General features: G+C 47.2%; 1 protein-coding gene across 1 annotated transcript in view; it reads left to right on the forward strand.

Moving 5' to 3' along the window:
* XRRA1 (X-ray radiation resistance associated 1) overlaps positions 1–20063 on the forward strand; it is a 71608-nt gene that overhangs the window by 26039 nt on the left and 25506 nt on the right. The window contains exons 9-12 of the mRNA XM_075337641.1: positions 6038–6267; positions 6345–6394; positions 6645–6761; positions 19333–19426. Of these exons, the coding sequence (XP_075193756.1) occupies positions 6038–6267; positions 6345–6394; positions 6645–6761; positions 19333–19426 (491 nt within the window). The remainder of the gene's footprint in view (positions 1–6037; positions 6268–6344; positions 6395–6644; positions 6762–19332; positions 19427–20063) is intronic.

A 20063-nucleotide genomic window follows, 5' to 3' on the forward strand; every position in this document is an offset into this window, starting at 1 on the left:
ATAGTGAGTGCAGCTCTGGAGTATAATACAGGAGGTAACTCAGGATCAGTAATGTAATGTATGTACACAGTGACTGCACCAGCAGAATAGTGAGTGCAGCTCTGGAGTATAATACAGGAGGTAACTCAGGATCAGTAATGTAATGTATGTACACAGTGACTGCACCAGCAGAATAGTGAGTGCAGCTCTGGAGTATAATACAGGAGCTAACTCAGGATCAGTAATGTAATGTATGTACACAGTGACTGCACCAGCAGAATAGTGAGTGCAGCTCTGGAGTATAATACAGGAGGTAACTCAGGATCAGTAATGTAATGTATGTACACAGTGACTGCACCAGCAGAATAGTGAGTGCAGCTCTGGAGTATAATACAGGAGGTAACTCAGGATCAGTAATGTAATGTATGTACACAGTGACTGCACCAGCAGAATAGTGAGTGCAGCTCTGGAGTATAATACAGGAGGTAACTCAGGATCAGTAATGTAATGTATGTACACAGTGACTGCACCAGCAGAATAGTGAGTGCAGCTCTGGGGTATAATACAGGAGGTAACTCAGGATCAGTAATGTATGTACACAGTGACTGCACCAGCAGAATAGTGAGTGCAGCTCTGGGGTATAATACAGGAGGTAACTCAGGATCAGTAATGTAATGTATGTACACAGTGACTGCACCAGCAGAATAGTGAGTGCAGCTCTGGAGTATAATACAGGAGGTAACTCAGGATCAGTAATGTAATGTATGTACACAGTGACTGCACCAGCAGAATAGTGAGTGCAGCTCTGGAGTATAATACAGGAGGTAACTCAGGATCAGTAATGTAATGTATGTACACAGTGACTGCACCAGCAGAATAGTGAGTGCAGCTCTGGAGTATAATACAGGAGGTAACTCAGGATCAGTAATGTAATGTATGTACACAGTGACTGCACCAGCAGAATAGTGAGTGCAGCTCTGGAGTATAATACAGGAGCTAACTCAGGATCAGTAATGTAATGTATGTACACAGTGACTGCACCAGCAGAATAGTGAGTGCAGCTCTGGAGTATAATACAGGAGCTAACTCAGGATCAGTAATGTAATGTATGTACACAGTGACTGCACCAGCAGAATAGTGAGTGCAGCTCTGGAGTATAATACAGGAGGTAACTCAGGATCAGTAATGTAATGTATGTACACAGTGACTGCACCAGCAGAATAGTGAGTGCAGCTCTGGAGTATAATACAGGAGGTAACTCAGGATCAGTAATGTAATGTATGTACACAGTGACTGCACCAGCAGAATAGTGAGTGCAGCTCTGGAGTATAATACAGGAGCTAACTCAGGATCAGTAATGTAATGTATGTACACAGTGACTGCACCAGCAGAATAGTGAGTGCAGCTCTGGAGTATAATACAGGAGCTAACTCAGGATCAGTAATGTAATGTATGTACACAGTGACTGCACCAGCAGAATAGTGAGTGCAGCTCTGGAGTATAATACAGGAGGTAACTCAGGATCAGTAATGTAATGTATGTACACAGTGACTGCACCAGCAGAATAGTGAGTGCAGCTCTGGAGTATAATACAGGAGGTAACTCAGGATCAGTAATGTAATGTATGTACACAGTGACTGCACCAGCAGAATAGTGAGTGCAGCTCTGGAGTATAATACAGGAGGTAACTCAGGATCAGTAATGTAATGTATGTACACAGTGACTGCACCAGCAGAATAGTGAGTGCAGCTCTGGAGTATAATACAGGAGGTAACTCAGGATCAGTAATGTAATGTATGTACACAGTGACTGCACCAGCAGAATAATGAGTGCAGCTCTGGAGTATAATACAGGAGCTAACTCAGGATCAGTAATGTAATGTATGTACACAGTGACTGCACCAGCAGAATAGTGAGTGCAGCTCTGGAGTATAATACAGGAGGTAACTCAGGATCAGTAATGTAATGTATGTACACAGTGACTGCACCAGCAGAATAGTGAGTGCAGCTCTGGAGTATAATACAGGAGGTAACTCAGGATCAGTAATGTAATGTATGTACACAGTGACTGCACCAGCAGAATAGTGAGTGCAGCTCTGGAGTATAATACAGGAGGTAACTCAGGATCAGTAATGTAATGTATGTACACAGGGACTGCACCAGCAGAATAGTGAGTGCAGCTCTGGAGAATAATACAGGAGGTAACTCAGGATCAGTAATGTAATGTATGTACACAGGGACTGCACCAGCAGAATAGTGAGTGCAGCTCTGGAGTATAATACAGGAGGTAACTCAGGATCAGTAATGTAATGTATGTACACAGTAACTGCACCAGCAGAATAGTGAGTGCAGCTCTGGAGTATAATATAGGAGGTAACTCAGGATCAGTAATGTAATGTATGTACACAGTGACTGCACCAGCAGAATAGTGAGTGCAGCTCTGGAGTATAATACAGGAGGTTACTCAGGATCAGTATTGTATGTACACAGTGACTGCACCAGCAGAATAGTGAGTGCAGCTCTGGAGTATAATACAGGAGGTAACTCAGGGTCAGTAATGTAATGTATGTACACAGTGACTGCACCAGCAGAATAGTGAGTGCAGCTCTGGAGTATAATACAGGAGGTAACTCAGGATCAGTAATGTAATATATGTACACAGTGACTGCACCAGCAGAATAGTGAGTGCAGCTCTGGAGTATAATACAGGAGGTAATTCAGGGTCAGTAATGTAATATATGTACACAGTGACTGCACCAGCAGAATAGTGAGTGCAGCTCTGGAGTATAATACAAGAGGTAACTCAGGGTCAGTAATGTAATGTATGTACACAGTGACTTCACCAGCAGAATAGTGAGTGCAGCTCTGGAGTATAATACAGGAGGTAACTCAGGATCAGTAATGTATGTACAGAGTGATTGCACCAGTAGAATAGTGAGTGCAGCTCTGGTGTATAATACAGGAGGTAACTCAGGGTCAGTAATGTAATGTATGTACACAGTGACTGCACCAGCAGAATAGTGAGTGCAGCTCTGGAGTATAATACAAGAGGTAACTCAGGGTCAGTAATGTAATGTATGTACACAGTGACTTCACCAGCAGAATAGTGAGTGCAGCTCTGGGGTATAATACAGGAGGTAACTCAGGATCAGTAATGTAATGTATGTACACAGTGACTGCAGCAGCAGAATAGTGAGTGCAGCTCTGGAGTATAATACAGGATGTAGCTCAGGGTCAGTAATGTAATGTATGTACACAGTGACTGCACCAGCAGAATAGTGAGTGCAGCTCTGGAGTATAATACAGGAGGTAACTCAGGGTCAGTAATGTAATGTATGTACACAGTGACTGCACCAGCAGAATAGTGAGTGCAGCTCTGGAGTATAATACAGGAGGTAACTCAGGATCAGTAATGTAATGTATGTACACAGTGACTGCACCAGCAGAATAGTGAGTGCAGCTCTGGAGTATAATACAGGAGCTAACTCAGGATCAGTAATGTAATGTATGTACACAGTGACTGCACCAGCAGAATAGTGAGTGCAGCTCTGGAGTATAATACAGGAGGTAACTCAGGATCAGTAATGTAATGTATGTACACAGTGACTGCACCAGCAGAATAGTGAGTGCAGCTCTGGAGTATAATACAGGAGGTAACTCAGGATCAGTAATGTAATGTATGTACACAGTGACTGCACCAGCAGAATAGTGAGTGCAGCTCTGGAGTATAATACAGGAGGTAACTCAGGATCAGTAATGTAATGTATGTACACAGTGACTGCACCAGCAGAATAGTGAGTGCAGCTCTGGGGTATAATACAGGAGGTAACTCAGGATCAGTAATGTATGTACACAGTGACTGCACCAGCAGAATAGTGAGTGCAGCTCTGGGGTATAATACAGGAGGTAACTCAGGATCAGTAATGTAATGTATGTACACAGTGACTGCACCAGCAGAATAGTGAGTGCAGCTCTGGAGTATAATACAGGAGGTAACTCAGGATCAGTAATGTAATGTATGTACACAGTGACTGCACCAGCAGAATAGTGAGTGCAGCTCTGGAGTATAATACAGGAGGTAACTCAGGATCAGTAATGTAATGTATGTACACAGTGACTGCACCAGCAGAATAGTGAGTGCAGCTCTGGAGTATAATACAGGAGCTAACTCAGGATCAGTAATGTAATGTATGTACACAGTGACTGCACCAGCAGAATAGTGAGTGCAGCTCTGGAGTATAATACAGGAGGTAACTCAGGATCAGTAATGTAATGTATGTACACAGTGACTGCACCAGCAGAATAGTGAGTGCAGCTCTGGAGTATAATACAGGAGGTAACTCAGGATCAGTAATGTAATGTATGTACACAGTGACTGCACCAGCAGAATAATGAGTGCAGCTCTGGAGTATAATACAGGAGGTAACTCAGGATCAGTAATGTAATGTATGTACACAGTGACTGCACCAGCAGAATAGTGAGTGCAGCTCTGGAGTATAATACAGGAGGTAACTCAGGATCAGTAATGTAATGTATGTACACAGTGACTGCACCAGCAGAATAATGAGTGCAGCTCTGGAGTATAATACAGGAGGTAACTCAGGATCAGTAATGTAATGTATGTACACAGTAACTGCACCAGCAGAATAGTGAGTGCAGCTCTGGAGTATAATATAGGAGGTAACTCAGGATCAGTAATGTAATGTATGTACACAGTGACTGCACCAGCAGAATAGTGAGTGCAGCTCTGGAGTATAATACAGGAGGTTACTCAGGATCAGTATTGTATGTACACAGTGACTGCACCAGCAGAATAGTGAGTGCAGCTCTGGAGTATAATACAGGAGGTAACTCAGGGTCAGTAATGTAATATATGTACACAGTGACTGCACCAGCAGAATAGTGAGTGCAGCTCTGGAGTATAATACAGGAGGTAACTCAGGATCAGTAATGTAATATATGTACACAGTGACTGCACCAGCAGAATAGTGAGTGCAGCTCTGGAGTATAATACAGGAGGTAATTCAGGGTCAGTAATGTAATATATGTACACAGTGACTGCACCAGCAGAATAGTGAGTGCAGCTCTGGAGTATAATACAAGAGGTAACTCAGGGTCAGTAATGTAATGTATGTACACAGTGACTTCACCAGCAGAATAGTGAGTGGAGCTCTGGAGTATAATACAGGAGGTAACTCAGGATCAGTAATGTAATGTATGTACACAGTGACTGCACCAGCAGAATAGTGAGTGCAGCTCTGGAGTATAATACAGGATCAGTAATGTAATGTATGTACACAGTGACTGCAGCAGCAGAATAGTGAGTGCAGCTCTGGAGTATAATACAGGTGGTAACTCAGGATCAGTAATGTATGTACAGAGTGATTGCACCAGTAGAATAGTGAGTGCAGCTCTGGTGTATAATACAGGAGGTAACTCAGGGTCAGTAATGTAATGTATGTACACAGTGACTGCACCAGCAGAATAGTGAGTGCAGCTCTGGAGTATAATACAGGATCAGTAATGTAATGTATGTACACAGTGACTGCAGCAGCAGAATAGTGAGTGCAGCTCTGGAGTATAATACAGGTGGTAACTCAGGATCAGTAATGTATGTACAGAGTGATTGCACCAGTAGAATAGTGAGTGCAGCTCTGGTGTATAATACAGGAGGTAACTCAGGGTCAGTAATGTAATGTATGTACACAGTGACTGCACCAGCAGAATAGTGAGTGCAGCTCTGGAGTATAATACAAGAGGTAACTCAGGGTCAGTAATGTAATGTATGTACACAGTGACTTCACCAGCAGAATAGTGAGTGCAGCTCTGGGGTATAATACAGGAGGTAACTCAGGATCAGTAATGTAATGTATGTACACAGTGACTGCAGCAGCAGAATAGTGAGTGCAGCTCTGGAGTATAATACAGGATGTAGCTCAGGATCAGTGCAGCTTCCTCCTATATGTGACCCATGTGATGATGCACATGATCATGATGTGATCGGGCTCATAGAGCTTTCACTTTTCATACCCTATAGTGATCTCTTTTGCTCCTCTCAGGCTGCGGTTGCTGAATCTGGAGCAGAACTCCCTCTCTTCTGTCCCCACCTTGTCAGGAGCAGGGATCGTTGCCGCAGTCAGAAGGACGGAGCCAGGAGGAGTTTCGGAGGGTCGAGGTCACACGACTCAGGAGGATGAGATGACGGGAGATGATTTGGAGCGGAGTGGGGCGGCGGAGGACAGGGTGGATTACATGGTGATACACAGCGGGCAGGATCCTGACCGCACAGGTGACAGCGCGGAGCCGTTCAGCTGGGAATTAAAGGGCAGCTCCTCACAAGCTCACATTTCACTCTTCTGTTTGCAGAGGTGATCTTCCCCTCCCCCCGATATCCCCCGACATCGGACTCTGCACCGGTGAGTACTCTGCTGCCCCTGTTATATTTACTCACCTGTGGTAAGATCTCTGCTTGCTGCCGGCAGTGAATACAGACATTTATATTACACCCCTGTAACCAATAATCGGCTGTCAACACAATATTCTCATACACTCACAGGACGCAGCGATATTAAAAAATGTAAAAAAAAAATTAAACACAAAGAAAACTAAAAACATATTATTTTCTGGTCGATTCATAGGACAATTATCACTCTTTTTATCTTGCAGAAATCCCTGGATATCGCCATTCCCACCTTATCCCTGTCCATACCCCTATTGTCACCCGCAGAGGCCACATCACCTCCTCTGCCGAGCCTGCGGACCCTCAGCCTGGCGGATAACAAGGTATGTGTGTCAGGCACAATCTATGAAAGATCCTGTCTGCAGCCACCACTAGAGGGAGCTCCCTGTATACAGAGATACATGATAAGATCCTGTCTACAGTCACCACTAGGGGGAGCTCCCTGTATACAGAGATACATGATAAGATCCTGTCTACAGTCACCACTAGGGGGAGCTCCCTGTATACAGAGATACATGATAAGATCCTGTCTACAGTCACCACTAGGGGGAGCTCCCTGTATACAGAGATACATGATAAGATCCTGTCTGCAGCCACCACTAGGGGGGGCTCCCTGTATACAGATATACATGATAAGATCCTGTCTGCAGCCACCACTAGGGGGAGCCCCCTGTATACAGAGATACATGATAAGCTCCTGTCTGCAGCCTCCACTAGGGGGAGCCCCCTGTATACAGAGATACATGATAAGATCCTGTCTGCAGCCACCACTAGGGGGGGCTCCCTGTATACAGAGATACATGATAAGATCCTGTCTGCAGCCTCCACTAGGGGGGGCTCCCTGTATACAGATATACATGATAAGATCCTGTCTGCAGCCACCACTAGGGGGAGCCCCCTGTATACAGAGATACATGATAAGATCCTGTCTGCAGCCACCACTAGGGGGGGCTCCCTGTATACAGATATACATGATAAGATCCTGTCTGCAGCCACCACTAGGGGGAGCCCCCTGTATACAGAGATACATGATAAGCTCCTGTCTGCAGCCTCCACTAGGGGGAGCCCCCTGTATACAGAGATACATGATAAGATCCTGTCTGCAGCCACCACTAGGGGGGGCTCCCTGTATACAGAGATACATGATAAGATCCTGTCTGCAGCCTCCACTAGGGGGAGCCCCCTGTATACAGAGATACATGATAAGATCCTGTCTGCAGCCACCACTAGGGGGGGCTCCCTGTATACAGAGATACATGATAAGATCCTGTCTGCAGCCTCCACTAGGGGGAGCCCCCTGTATACAGAGATACATGATAAGATCCTGTCTGCAGCCACCACTAGGGGGAGCTCCCTGTATACAGAGATACATGATAAGATCCTGTCTGCAGCCACCACTAGGGGGGGCTCCCTGTATACAGAGATACATGATAAGATCCTGTCTGCAGCCTCCACTAGGGGGAGCCCCCTGTATACAGAGATACATGATAAGATCCTGTCTGCAGCCACCACTAGGGGGGGCTCCCTGTATACAGAGATACATGATAAGATCCTGTCTGCAGCCTCCACTAGGGGGAGCCCCCTGTATACAGAGATACATGATAAGATCCTGTCTGCAGCCACCACTAGGGGGGGCTCCCTGTATACAGAGATACATGATAAGATCCTGTCTGCAGCCTCCACTAGGGGGAGCCCCCTGTATACAGAGATACATGATAAGATCCTGTCTGCAGCCACCACTAGGGGGGGCTCCCTGTATACAGAGATACATGATAAGATCCTGTCTGCAGCCTCCACTAGGGGGAGCCCCCTGTATACAGAGATACATGATAAGATCCTGTCTGCAGCCACCACTAGGGGGAACTCCCTGTATACAGAGATACATGATAATATCCTGTCTGCAGTCACCACTAGGTGGAGCTCCCTGTATACAGAGATACATGATAAGATCCTGTCTGCAGCCACCACTAGGAGGAGCTCTCTGTATACAGAGATACATGATAATATCCTGTCTGCAGCCACCACTAGGGGGAGCTCCCTGTATACAGAGATACATGATAAGATCCTGTCTGCAGCCACCACTAGAGGGAGCTCCCTGTATACAGAGATACATGATAAGATCCTGTCTGCAGCCACCACTAGGGGGAGCTCCCTGTATACAGAGATACATTATAAGATCCTGTCTGCAGTCACCACTAGAGGGAGCTCCCTGTATACAGAGATACATGATAAGATCCTGTCTGCAGTCACCACTAGGGAGAGCTCCCTGTATACAGAGATACATGATAAGATCCTGTCTGCAGTCACCACTAGAGGGAGCTCCCTGTATACAGAGATACATGATAAAATCCTGTCTGCAGCCACCACTAGAGGGAGCTCCCTGTATACAGAGATACATGATAAAATCCTGTCTGCAGCCACCACTAGAGGGAGCTCCCTGTATACAGAGATACATGATAAGATCCTGTCTGCAGTCACCACTAGGGGGAGCTCCCTGTATACAGAGATACATTATAAGATCCTGTCTGCAGTCACCACTAGGGGGAGCTCCCTGTATACAGAGATACATGATAAGAGCCTGTCTGCAGCCACCACTAGAGGGAGCTCCCTGTATACAGAGATACATGATAAGAGCCTGTCTGCAGCCACCACTAGGGGGAGCTCCCTGTATACAGAGATACATGATAAGATCCTGTCTGCAGTCACCACTAGGGGGAGCTCCCTGTATACAGAGATACATGATAAGATCCTGTCTGCAGCCATCACTAGGGAGAGCTCCCTGTATACAGAGATACATGATAAGATCCTGTCTGCAGTCACCACTAGGGGGAGCTCCCTGTATACAGACACATGATGAGATCCTATCTGCAGCCACCACTAGGGGGAGCTCCCTGTATACAGAGATACATGATAAGATCCTGTCTGCAGCCACCACTAGGAGGAGCTCTCTGTATACAGAGATACATGATAAGATCCTGTCTGCAGCCACCACTAGGGGGAGCTCCCTGTATACAGAGATACATGATAAGATCCTGTCTGCAGCCACCACTAGAGGGAGCTCCCTGTATACAGAGATACATGATAAGATCCTGTCTGCAGTTACCACTAGGGGGAGCTCCCTGTATACAGAGATACATGATAAGATCCTGTCTGCAGCCACCACTAGGGGGAGCTCCCTGTATACAGAGATACATTATAAGATCCTGTCTGCAGTCACCACTAGAGGGAGCTCCCTGTATACAGAGATACATGATAAGATCCTGTCTGCAGTCACCACTAGGGGGAGCTCCCTGTATACAGAGATACATTATAAGATCCTGTCTGCAGTCACCACTAGGGGGAGCTCCCTGTATACAGAGATACATGATAAGAGCCTGTCTGCAGCCACCACTAGAGGGAGCTCCCTGTATACAGAGATACATGATAAGAGCCTGTCTGCAGCCACCACTAGGGGGAGCTCCCTGTATACAGAGATACATGATAAGATCCTGTCTGCAGTCACCACTAGGGGGAGCTCCCTGTATACAGAGATACATGATAAGATCCTGTCTGCAGCCATCACTAGGGAGAGCTCCCTGTATACAGAGATACATGATAAGATCCTGTCTGCAGTCACCACTAGGGGGAGCTCCCTGTATACAGACACATGATGAGATCCTATCTGCAGCCACCACTAGGGGGAGCTCCCTGTATACAGAGATACATGATAAGATCCTGTCTGCAGCCACCACTAGGAGGAGCTCTCTGTATACAGAGATACATGATAAGATCCTGTCTGCAGCCACCACTAGGGGGAGCTCCCTGTATACAGAGATACATGATAAGATCCTGTCTGCAGCCACCACTAGAGGGAGCTCCCTGTATACAGAGATACATGATAAGATCCTGTCTGCAGTTACCACTAGGGGGAGCTCCCTGTATACAGAGATACATGATAAGATCCTGTCTGCAGCCACCACTAGGGGGAGCTCCCTGTATACAGAGATACATGATAAGATCCTGTCTGCAGCCACCACTAGAGGGAGCTCCCTGTATACAGAGATACATGATAAGATCCTGTCTGCAGTTACCACTAGGGGGAGCTCCCTGTATACAGAGATACATGATAAGATCCTGTCTGCAGTCACCACTAGGGAGAGCTCCCTGTATACAGAGATACATGATAAGCTCCTGTCTGCAGCCACCACTAGAGGGAGCTCCCTGTATACAGAGATACATGATAAAATCCTGTCTGCAGCCACCACTAGGGGGATCTCCCTGTATACAGAGATACATGATAAGATCCTGTCTGCAGTCACCACTAGAGGGAGCTCCCTGTATACAGAGATACATGATAAAATCCTGTCTGCAGCCACCACTAGAGGGAGCTCCCTGTATACAGAGATACATGATAAGATCCTGTCTGCAGTCACCACTAGGGGGAGCTCCCTGTATACAGAGATACATTATAAGATCCTGTCTGCAGCCATCACTAGGGAGAGCTCCCTGTATACAGAGATACATGATAAGATCCTGTCTGCAGTCACCACTAGGGGGAGCTCCCTGTATACAGAGATACATGATAAGATCCTGTCTGCAGCCACCACTAGGGGGGCTCCCTGTATACAGAGATACATGATAAGATCCTGTCTGCAGCCACCACTAGGGGGAGCTCCCTGTATACAGAGATACATGATAAGATCCTGTCTGCAGCCACCACTAGGGGGAGCTCCCTGTATACAGAGATACATGATAAGATCCTGTCTGCAGCCACCACTAGGGGGAGCTCCCTGTATACAGAGATACATGATAAGATCCTGTCTGCAGCCACCACTAGGGGGAGCTCCCTGTATACAGAGATACATGATAAGATCCTGTCTGCAGCCACCACTAGGGGGAGCTCACTGTATACAGAGATACATGATAAGATCCTGTCTGCAGTCACCACTAGGGGGAGCTCCCTGTATACAGACACATGATGAGATCCTATCTGCAGCCACCACTAGGGGGAGCTCCCTGTATACAGAGATACATGATAAGATTCTGTCTGCAGCCACCACTAGAGGGAGCTCCCTGTATATAGAGATACATGATAAGATCCTGTCTGCAGTCACCACTAGGGGGAGCTCCCTGTATACAGAGATACATGATAAGATCCTGTCTGCAGCCACCACTAGGGGGAGCTCCCTGTATACAGAGATACATGATAAGATCCTGTCTGCAGCCACCACTAGGGGGAGCTCCCTGTATACATAGATACATGATAAGATCCTGTCTGCAGCCACCACTAGGGGAAGCTCCCTGTATGCAGAGATACATAATAAGATCCTGTCTGCAGCCACCACTAGGAGGAGCTCCCTGTATACAGAGATACATGATAAGATCCTGTCTGCAGCCACCACTAGGGGGAGCTCCCTGTATACAGAGATACATGATAAGATCCTGTCTGCAGCCACCACTAGGAGGAGCTCCCTGTATACAGAGATACATGATAAGATCCTGTCTGCAGCCACCACTAGGGGGAGCTCCCTGTATACAGAGATACATGATAAGATCCTGTCTGCAGCCACCACTAGGGGGAGCTCCCTGTATACAGAGATACATGATAAGATCCTGTCTGCAGTCACCACTAGGGGGAGCTCCCTGTATACAGAGATACATGATAAGATCCTGTCTGCAGCCACCACTAGGGGGAGCTCCCTGTATACAGAGATACATGATAAGATCCTGTCTGCAGCCACCACTAGGGGGAGCTCCCTGTATACAGAGATACATGATAAGATCCTGTCTGCAGTCACCACTAGGGGGAGCTCCCTGTATACAGAGATACATGATAAGATCCTGTCTGCAGCCACCACTAGGGGGAGTTCCCTGTATACAGCGATACATGATAAGATCCTGTCTGCAGCCACCACTAGGGGGAGCTCCCTGTATACAGAGATACATGATAAGATCCTGTCTGCAGCCACCACTAGGGGGAGCCCCCTGTATACAGAGATACATGATAAGATGTCTGCAGTCACCACTAGGGGGAGCCCCCTGTATACAGAGATACATGATAAGATCCTGTCTGCAGCCACCACTAGGGGGAGCTCCCTGTATACAGAGATACATGATAAGATCCTGTCTGCAGCCACCACTAGAGGGAGCTCCCTGTATACAGAGATATATAAGATCCAGTCTGCAGCCACCACTAGGGGGAGCTCCCTGTATACAGAGATATATAAGATCCAGTCTGCAGCCACCACTAGGGGGAGCTCCCTGTAACATAGATACATGATAAGATCCTGTCTGCAGTCACCACTAGGGGGACCTCCCTGTATACAGAGATACATGATAAGATCCTGTCTGCAGCCACCACTAGGGGGAGCTCCCTGTATACAGAGATACATGATAAGATCCTGTCTGCAGCCACCACTAGGGGGACCTCCCTGTATACAGAGATACATGATAAGATCCTGTCTGCAGCCACCACTAGGGGGAGCTCCCTGTATACAGAGATACATGATAAGATCCTGTCTGCAGCCACCACTAGGGGGAGCTCCCTGTATACAGAGATACATAATAAGATCCTGTCTGCAGCCACCACTAGGGGGAGCTCCCTGTATACAGAGATACATGATAAGATCCTGTCTGCAGCCACCACTAGGGGGAGCTCCCTGTATACAGAGACAGATGATAAGATCCTGTCTGCAGCCACCACTAGGGGGAGCTCCCTGTATACAGAGAAATATGATAAGATCCTGTCTGCAGCCACCACTAGGGGGAGCTCCCTGTATACAGAGATACATGATAAGATCCTGTCTGCAGCCACCACTAGGGGGAGCTCCGTGTATACAGAGATACATGATAAGATCCTGTCTGCAGCCACCACTAGGGGGAGCTCCCTGTATACAGAGAAATATGATAAGATCCTGTCTGCAGCCACCACTAGGGGGAGCTCCCTGTATACAGAGATACATGATAAGATCCTGTCTGCAGCCACCACTAGAGGGAGCTCCCTGTATACAGAGATACATGATAAGATCCTGTCTGCAACCACCACTAGGGGGAGCTCCCTGTATACAGAGATACATGATAAGACCCTGTCTGCAGCCACCACTAGGGGGAGCTCCCTGTATACAGAGATACATGATAAGATCTTGTCTGCAGCCACCACTAGGGGGAGCTCCCTGTATACAGAGATACATGATAAGATCTTGTCTGCAGCCACCACTAGGGGGAGCTTCCTGTATACAGAGATACATGATAAGATCCTGTCTGCAGCCACCACTAGGGGGAGCTCCCTGTATACAGAGATACATGATAAGATCCTGTCTGCAGCCACCACTAGGGGGAGCTCCCTGTATACAGAGATACATGATAAGATCCTGTCTGCAGCCACCACTAGGGGGAGCTCCCTGTATACAGAGATACATGATAAGATCCTGTCTCCAGCCACCACTAGGGGGAGCTCCCTGTATACAGAGACACATGATAAGATCCTGTCTCCAGCCACCACTAGGGGAAGCTCCCTGTATACAGAGATACATGATAAGATCCTGTCTGCAGCCACCACTAGGGGGAGCTCCCTGTATACAGAGATACATGATAAGATCCTGTCTGCAGTCACCACTAGGGGGAGCTCCCTGTATACAGAGATACATGATAAGATCCTGTCTGCAGCCACCACTAGAGGGAGCTCCCTGTATACAGAGATACATGATAAGATCCTGTCTGCAACCACCACTAGGGGGAGCTCCCTGTATACAAAGATACATGATAAGACCCTGTCTGCAGCCACCACTAGGGGGAGCTCCCTGTATACAGAGATACATGATAAGATCTTGTCTGCAGCCACCACTAGGGGGAGCTCCCTGTATACAAAGATACATGATAAGATCCTGTCTGCAGCCACCACTAGGGGGAGCTCCCTGTATACAGAGATACATGATAAGATCCTGTCTCCAGCCACCACTAGGGGGAGCTCCCTGTATACAGAGATACATGATAAGATCCTGTCTCCAGCCACCACTAGGGGGAGCTCCCTGTATACAGAGATACATGATAAGATCCTGTCTGCAGCCACCACTAGGGGGAGCTCCCTGTATACAGAGATACATGATAAGATCCTGTCTGCAGTCACCACTAGGGGGAGCTCCCTGTATACAGAGATACATGATAAGATCCTGTCTGCAGCCACCACTAGGGGGAGCTCCCTGTATACAGAGATACATGATAAGATCCTGTCTGCAGTCACCACTAGGGGGAGCTCCCTGTATACAGAGATACATGATAAGATCCTGTCTGCAGCCACCACTAGGGGGAGCTCCCTGTATACAGAGATACATGATAAGATCCTGTCTGCAGCCACCACTAGGGGGAGCTCCCTGTATACAGAGATACATGATAAGATACTGTCTGCAGCCACCACTAGAGGGAGCTCCCTGTATACAGAGATACATGATAAGATCCTGTCTGCAGCCACCACTAGGGGGAGCTCCCTGTATACAGAGATACATGATAAGATCCTGTCTGCAGCCACCACTAGGGGGAGCTCCCTGTATACAGAGATACATGATAAGATCCTGTCTGCAGCCACCACTAGGGGGAGCTCCCTGTATACAGAGATACATGATAAGATCTTGACTGCAGTCACCACTAGGGGGAGCTCCCTGTATACAGAGATACATGATAAGATCCTGTCTGCAGCCACCACTAGGGGGAGCTCCCTGTATACAGAGATACATGATAAGATCCTGTCTGCGGTCACCACTAGGGGGAGCTCCCTGTATACAGAGATACATGATAAGATCCTGTCTGCAGCCACCACTAGGGGGAGCTCCCTGTATACAGAGATACATGATAAGATCCTGTCTGCAGTCACCACTAGGGGGAGCTCCCTGTATACAGAGATACATGATAAGATCCTGTCTGCAGCCACCACTAGGGGGAGCTCCCTGTATACAGAGATACATGATAAGATCCTGTCTGCGGCCACCACTAGGGGGAGCTCCCTGTATACAGAGATACATGATAAGATCCTGACTGCAGTCACCACTAGGGGGAGCTCCCTGTATACAGAGATACATGATAAGATCCTGTCTGCAGCCACCACTAGGAGGCGCTCCCTGTATACAGAGATACATGATAAGATCCTGTCTGCAGCCACCACTAGGGGGAGCTCCCTGTATACAGAGATACATGATAAGATGCTGTCTGCAGCCACCACTAGGGGGAGCTCCCTGTATACAGAGATACATGATAAGATGCTGTCTGCAGCCACCACTAGGGGGAGCTCCCTGTATACAGATACATGATAAGAACCTGTCTGCAGCCACCACTAGGGGGAGCTCCCTGCATACAGAGACACATGATAACAGCCTGTCTGCAGCCACCACTAGGAGGAGCTCCCTGCATACAGAGACACATGATAACAGCCTGTCTGCAGCCACCACTAGGAGGAGCTCCCTGCATACAGAGACACATGATAACAGCCTGTCTGCAGCCACCACTAGGAGGAGCTCCCTGCATACAGAGACACATGATAACAGCCTGTCTGCAGCCACCACTAGGAGGAGCTCCCTGCATACAGAGACACATGATAACAGCCTGTCTGCAGCCACCACTAGGGGGAGCTCCCTGCATACAGAGACACATGATAACAGCCTGTCTGCAGCCACCACTAGGGGGAGCTCCCTCTAGTTGTGGTTCAGGGTAATATCATTTTATCATAGGGGATTTCATTCTTTTTCCTGGAAATCATTAGTAAGTTTCCATAGACAGATAATATTCTTATGACCTATTTAGTAGTGTGAGACTCATGAGCTGGTGTGTATATGTTATGGATATCCTCAGAACCTAGAGTAATAAAATCCATAAGTAGCATCCAACCTACCTGTTGATGGTTTCCTAATAACGGTAGTCTAATATATAAAGCTCAGTGTATATGTGTGTTTGTGTGTCCGCTAAAGGAATCTGTCGCATTTACAATCACGAAATTTTGCACAGACGCCTCATGTGACCCAGGGAACGTCATAGACTATATTTTGACAGGAAAATTGAACCCTGCGCTTTACAGTTACTCTTCAAAATCCTGCCTCCATTAAACTGAATGGAGGTGGTTGCTACAGGCAATTAATAGCAACTGTCAGTGGTTGCTATAGGAACAAAATAAACTGTTAGTATAAGAAGCTTATGTGTGAGGTAATAAGATGTTGGTGGAGAGACAGAAAAAGACAGACAGAGACAGCCGGGCAAAGAGACAGAGAAATAGAGACAGACAGCGACAGACGTGCAAAGAGACAGACAGACGTGCAAAGAGACAGACGGGGAAAGAGACGGCCCTGGTAAGAGACAGACGGGGAAAGAGACAGACGGGGAAAGAGACAGCCCTGGAAAAAGACAGACCTGGAAAGAGATAGACCTGGAAAGAGACAGACAAAGACAGACACACACATAGAGACAGACAGAGATAGAGATGGACAGACACAGAGATGGAGACAGATAGACTGATACAAATACAGACAGAGACATAGACACAGACAGACAAGGAAAGAGACAGACAGACAAGGAAAGAGACAGACAGACAGCAACACACAGACAAAGAATGGGAGAGAGACAGAGAGACAGTTAGGTTGTGCGCATGCTGCATTTTTTTTACGCTGCGTTTTTGTGCGTTTTTTTGTGGCAAAAATGCACAAAAACGCACCCGTGGCAAAAAAATGCATGTTTTTTACCGCGTTTTGGTGCGTTCTTTGCTGCGTTTTGCTGCGTTTTCGCTCATTGCATTTTTATGCTTTTTTTTATCAATGAACATTGCCATTAAAGATTGTTGAAAAAAAAAAAGGTCTAATGTCATTTCCTCCTTCAATATGTTCTTCATTCTCCACTAGTGTATGCAGGAGAGCAGACAGCTGCAGAACTACAAGGCTCAGCATAGTCCATCCAGAACTGTATGCTGGAGGGAGAGGCAGGGGGAGCAGACCTACAAGGCTCAGCATACTCCATCCACTAGTGGATGCAGGAGAGCAGACAGCAGCTGCAGAACTACAAGGCTCAGCATGCTCCATCCAGGACTGTATGCTGGAGGGAGAGGCAGGGGATCAGAACTACAAGGCTCAGCATACTCCATCCACTAGTGTATGCAGGAGAGCAGACAAAAGCTGAAGAACTACAAGGCTCAGCATGCTGCATCCAGGACTGTATGCAGGAGTTTTTTGCCCCCCAAAAAAATGACGTGGGCTTCGCCATATTTTTGTATGCTAGCCAGATATAGCAGGCAGGTACGGGCTGCCCCCAACCCCTAGCTGCCTATTTGTACCCGGCTGGGAACCAAAAATATAGGGAAGCCCTTTTTTTTTTAATTATTTAATGAATTTCATGAAATAATTTTAAAAAAAATGACGTGGGCTTCGTCCAATTTTTGAGTCCAGCCAGGTACAGCTAGGCTGGGGAATGGAATCCGCAGTGCAGGGTGCCCAAGCTTTCTGGGCACCCCCCCCCCCGCAAATTGCAGTCCGCAGCCACCCCAGAAAATGGCGCTTTCATAGAAGCGCCATCTTCTGGCGCTGTATCCAACTCTTCCAGCTGCCCTGATGCCGGGTAGCTCGCTGGGTAATAATGGGGTTAGGGCTAGCTGTATATTATCAGTTGGCCCTAAACCCGAAATTCATGGTGTCACGCTAATATTAGACATGGCCACCATGAATTTCTAGTATAGATAAAAAAAAACACAACACACAAAAATATTTTTATTAGAAATAAAACACAATTAGTGACTATTGAAATAAAGAACCCCCCTCCACAGTAATCCTGGGTCAAGGGTCCCACACCGTCCAATCCGGATCCAATATCATCTGATCGGTTTGCTGGAAGGCAAAGCGATCAGATGATGTCAGGTTCAAGGGCCTGAATCACATGACACATCAGCTGATTGTATAAAAGCCGTTTATACAATCAGCTGATGCATCAGAATAAAAAAACTACATACCTCTGTGCAGACTCCCGTCCGATCGCTGCAGGACCCGGCGGTGATCAGTGATGCGGTCACCTGACCGCATCAGCTGATCATTTAAGCAGGCCGGGCGGTAAAAAGCCGGCCTCACCGCTGGACTTATAGTGTCAGCTGATGCGCCAGGTGACCACATGAGGTGACCGCATCAGCTGATCATCAGCAGGTCCTGCAGCGATTGGATGTGTCCCAGGAGTCTGCAGACAGCCAGAGCAGGGGTGGCAGTATCGGGAAGAGGAGCTGGGAGCGGACGTGTCCCGGGAGTCTGCAGACAGGTGAGTATAACATTTTTTGACGGGAGCGGACATGGCGCCGCACGGGAGCGGACACGGCGCCGGACGGGAGGTGGAAGCAGCGGTGGCGGTACGGGAGAGGATCCACTCTTCTGTATTTACTAACAGAAGGAATCCTCTTCCTGTACACGTCACTTTACTACCCACCCCTTGCGTTTATAGCTGCGTTTTTAGTCATAGAAACGCACTAAAACGCAGCTATATTTGCAATTTGCGTTTTTCATTGCGTTTTTAAACATCTCATTGAACTCAATGGGTGGAAAATGCAAAAATAATTGACATGCTGCGTTTTTGTGGCACCACAAATACGCAGCTAAAAAACCCGCTGTGTGCAGACAGCAAAAATAACTCATAGACTTTGCTGGGGAAAGTCATGCAGTTTTCTGAACAAAAACGCACCCGAAAAACACGCAAACACGCAGCGAAAAACACACTGTGTGCATATAGCCTTACTATCCCGGGCAACGCCCGGTTACTACAGCTAGTCCTTTTATAAATCCACCTCGTAGCTTCATATACAGGTCTAGTAGAAAAATTGTAAAGAAGAGGCTGCAGTGTAAAGCACTGGGGTTTTGTGTAGTCAGTAAATAATGTCAGAGCTGATTTGATGTCTCTGTGATCAAATTACAGATCTGTCATGAAGAGGACGTGCTGCCGGTGGCGCTGTTCCCCTCACTACAGGAGCTTATTATTAATGGGAACCCACTTACCACTCTCAGGAAAGGTAACAACAATGTATACTGCTCTCTATAGTGACCGGTATAGACCATGTGTCTCTATATATGCTGTATATAATCTACAGAGACCGGTACCAACCATGTGACTTTGTATCTGCTGTATATAATCTACATAGACCGGTACCAACCATGTGGCTCTGTATCTGCTGTATATAATCTACAGAGACCGGTACCAACCATGTGACTCTGTATCTCCTGCATATAATCTACAGAGACCGGTGCCAACCATGTGACTCTGTATCTGCTGTATATAATCTACAGAGACTGGTACCAACCATGTGGCTCTGTATCTGCTGTATATAATCTACAGAGACCGGTACCAACCATGTGACTCTGTATCTCCTGCATATAATCTACAGAGACCGGTGCCAACCATGTGACTCTGTATCTTCTGTATATAATCTACAGAGACCGGTGCCAACCGTGTGACTCTGTATCTGCTGTATATAATCTACAGAGACCGGTGCCGACCGTGTGACTCTGTATCTGCTGTATATAATCTACAGAGACCGGTGCCAACCATGTGACTCTGTATCTGCTGTATATAATCTGTTGAGGTGAGACTACAAAGGGTCTCTTAAGGTCTGACTACCGTTTTCAGATTATCTGGGATGTCATGTGCGC

This window comes from Anomaloglossus baeobatrachus, chromosome 2 (genome assembly GCF_048569485.1).
Source record: "Anomaloglossus baeobatrachus isolate aAnoBae1 chromosome 2, aAnoBae1.hap1, whole genome shotgun sequence".
Taxonomy (NCBI): domain Eukaryota; kingdom Metazoa; phylum Chordata; class Amphibia; order Anura; family Aromobatidae; genus Anomaloglossus; species Anomaloglossus baeobatrachus.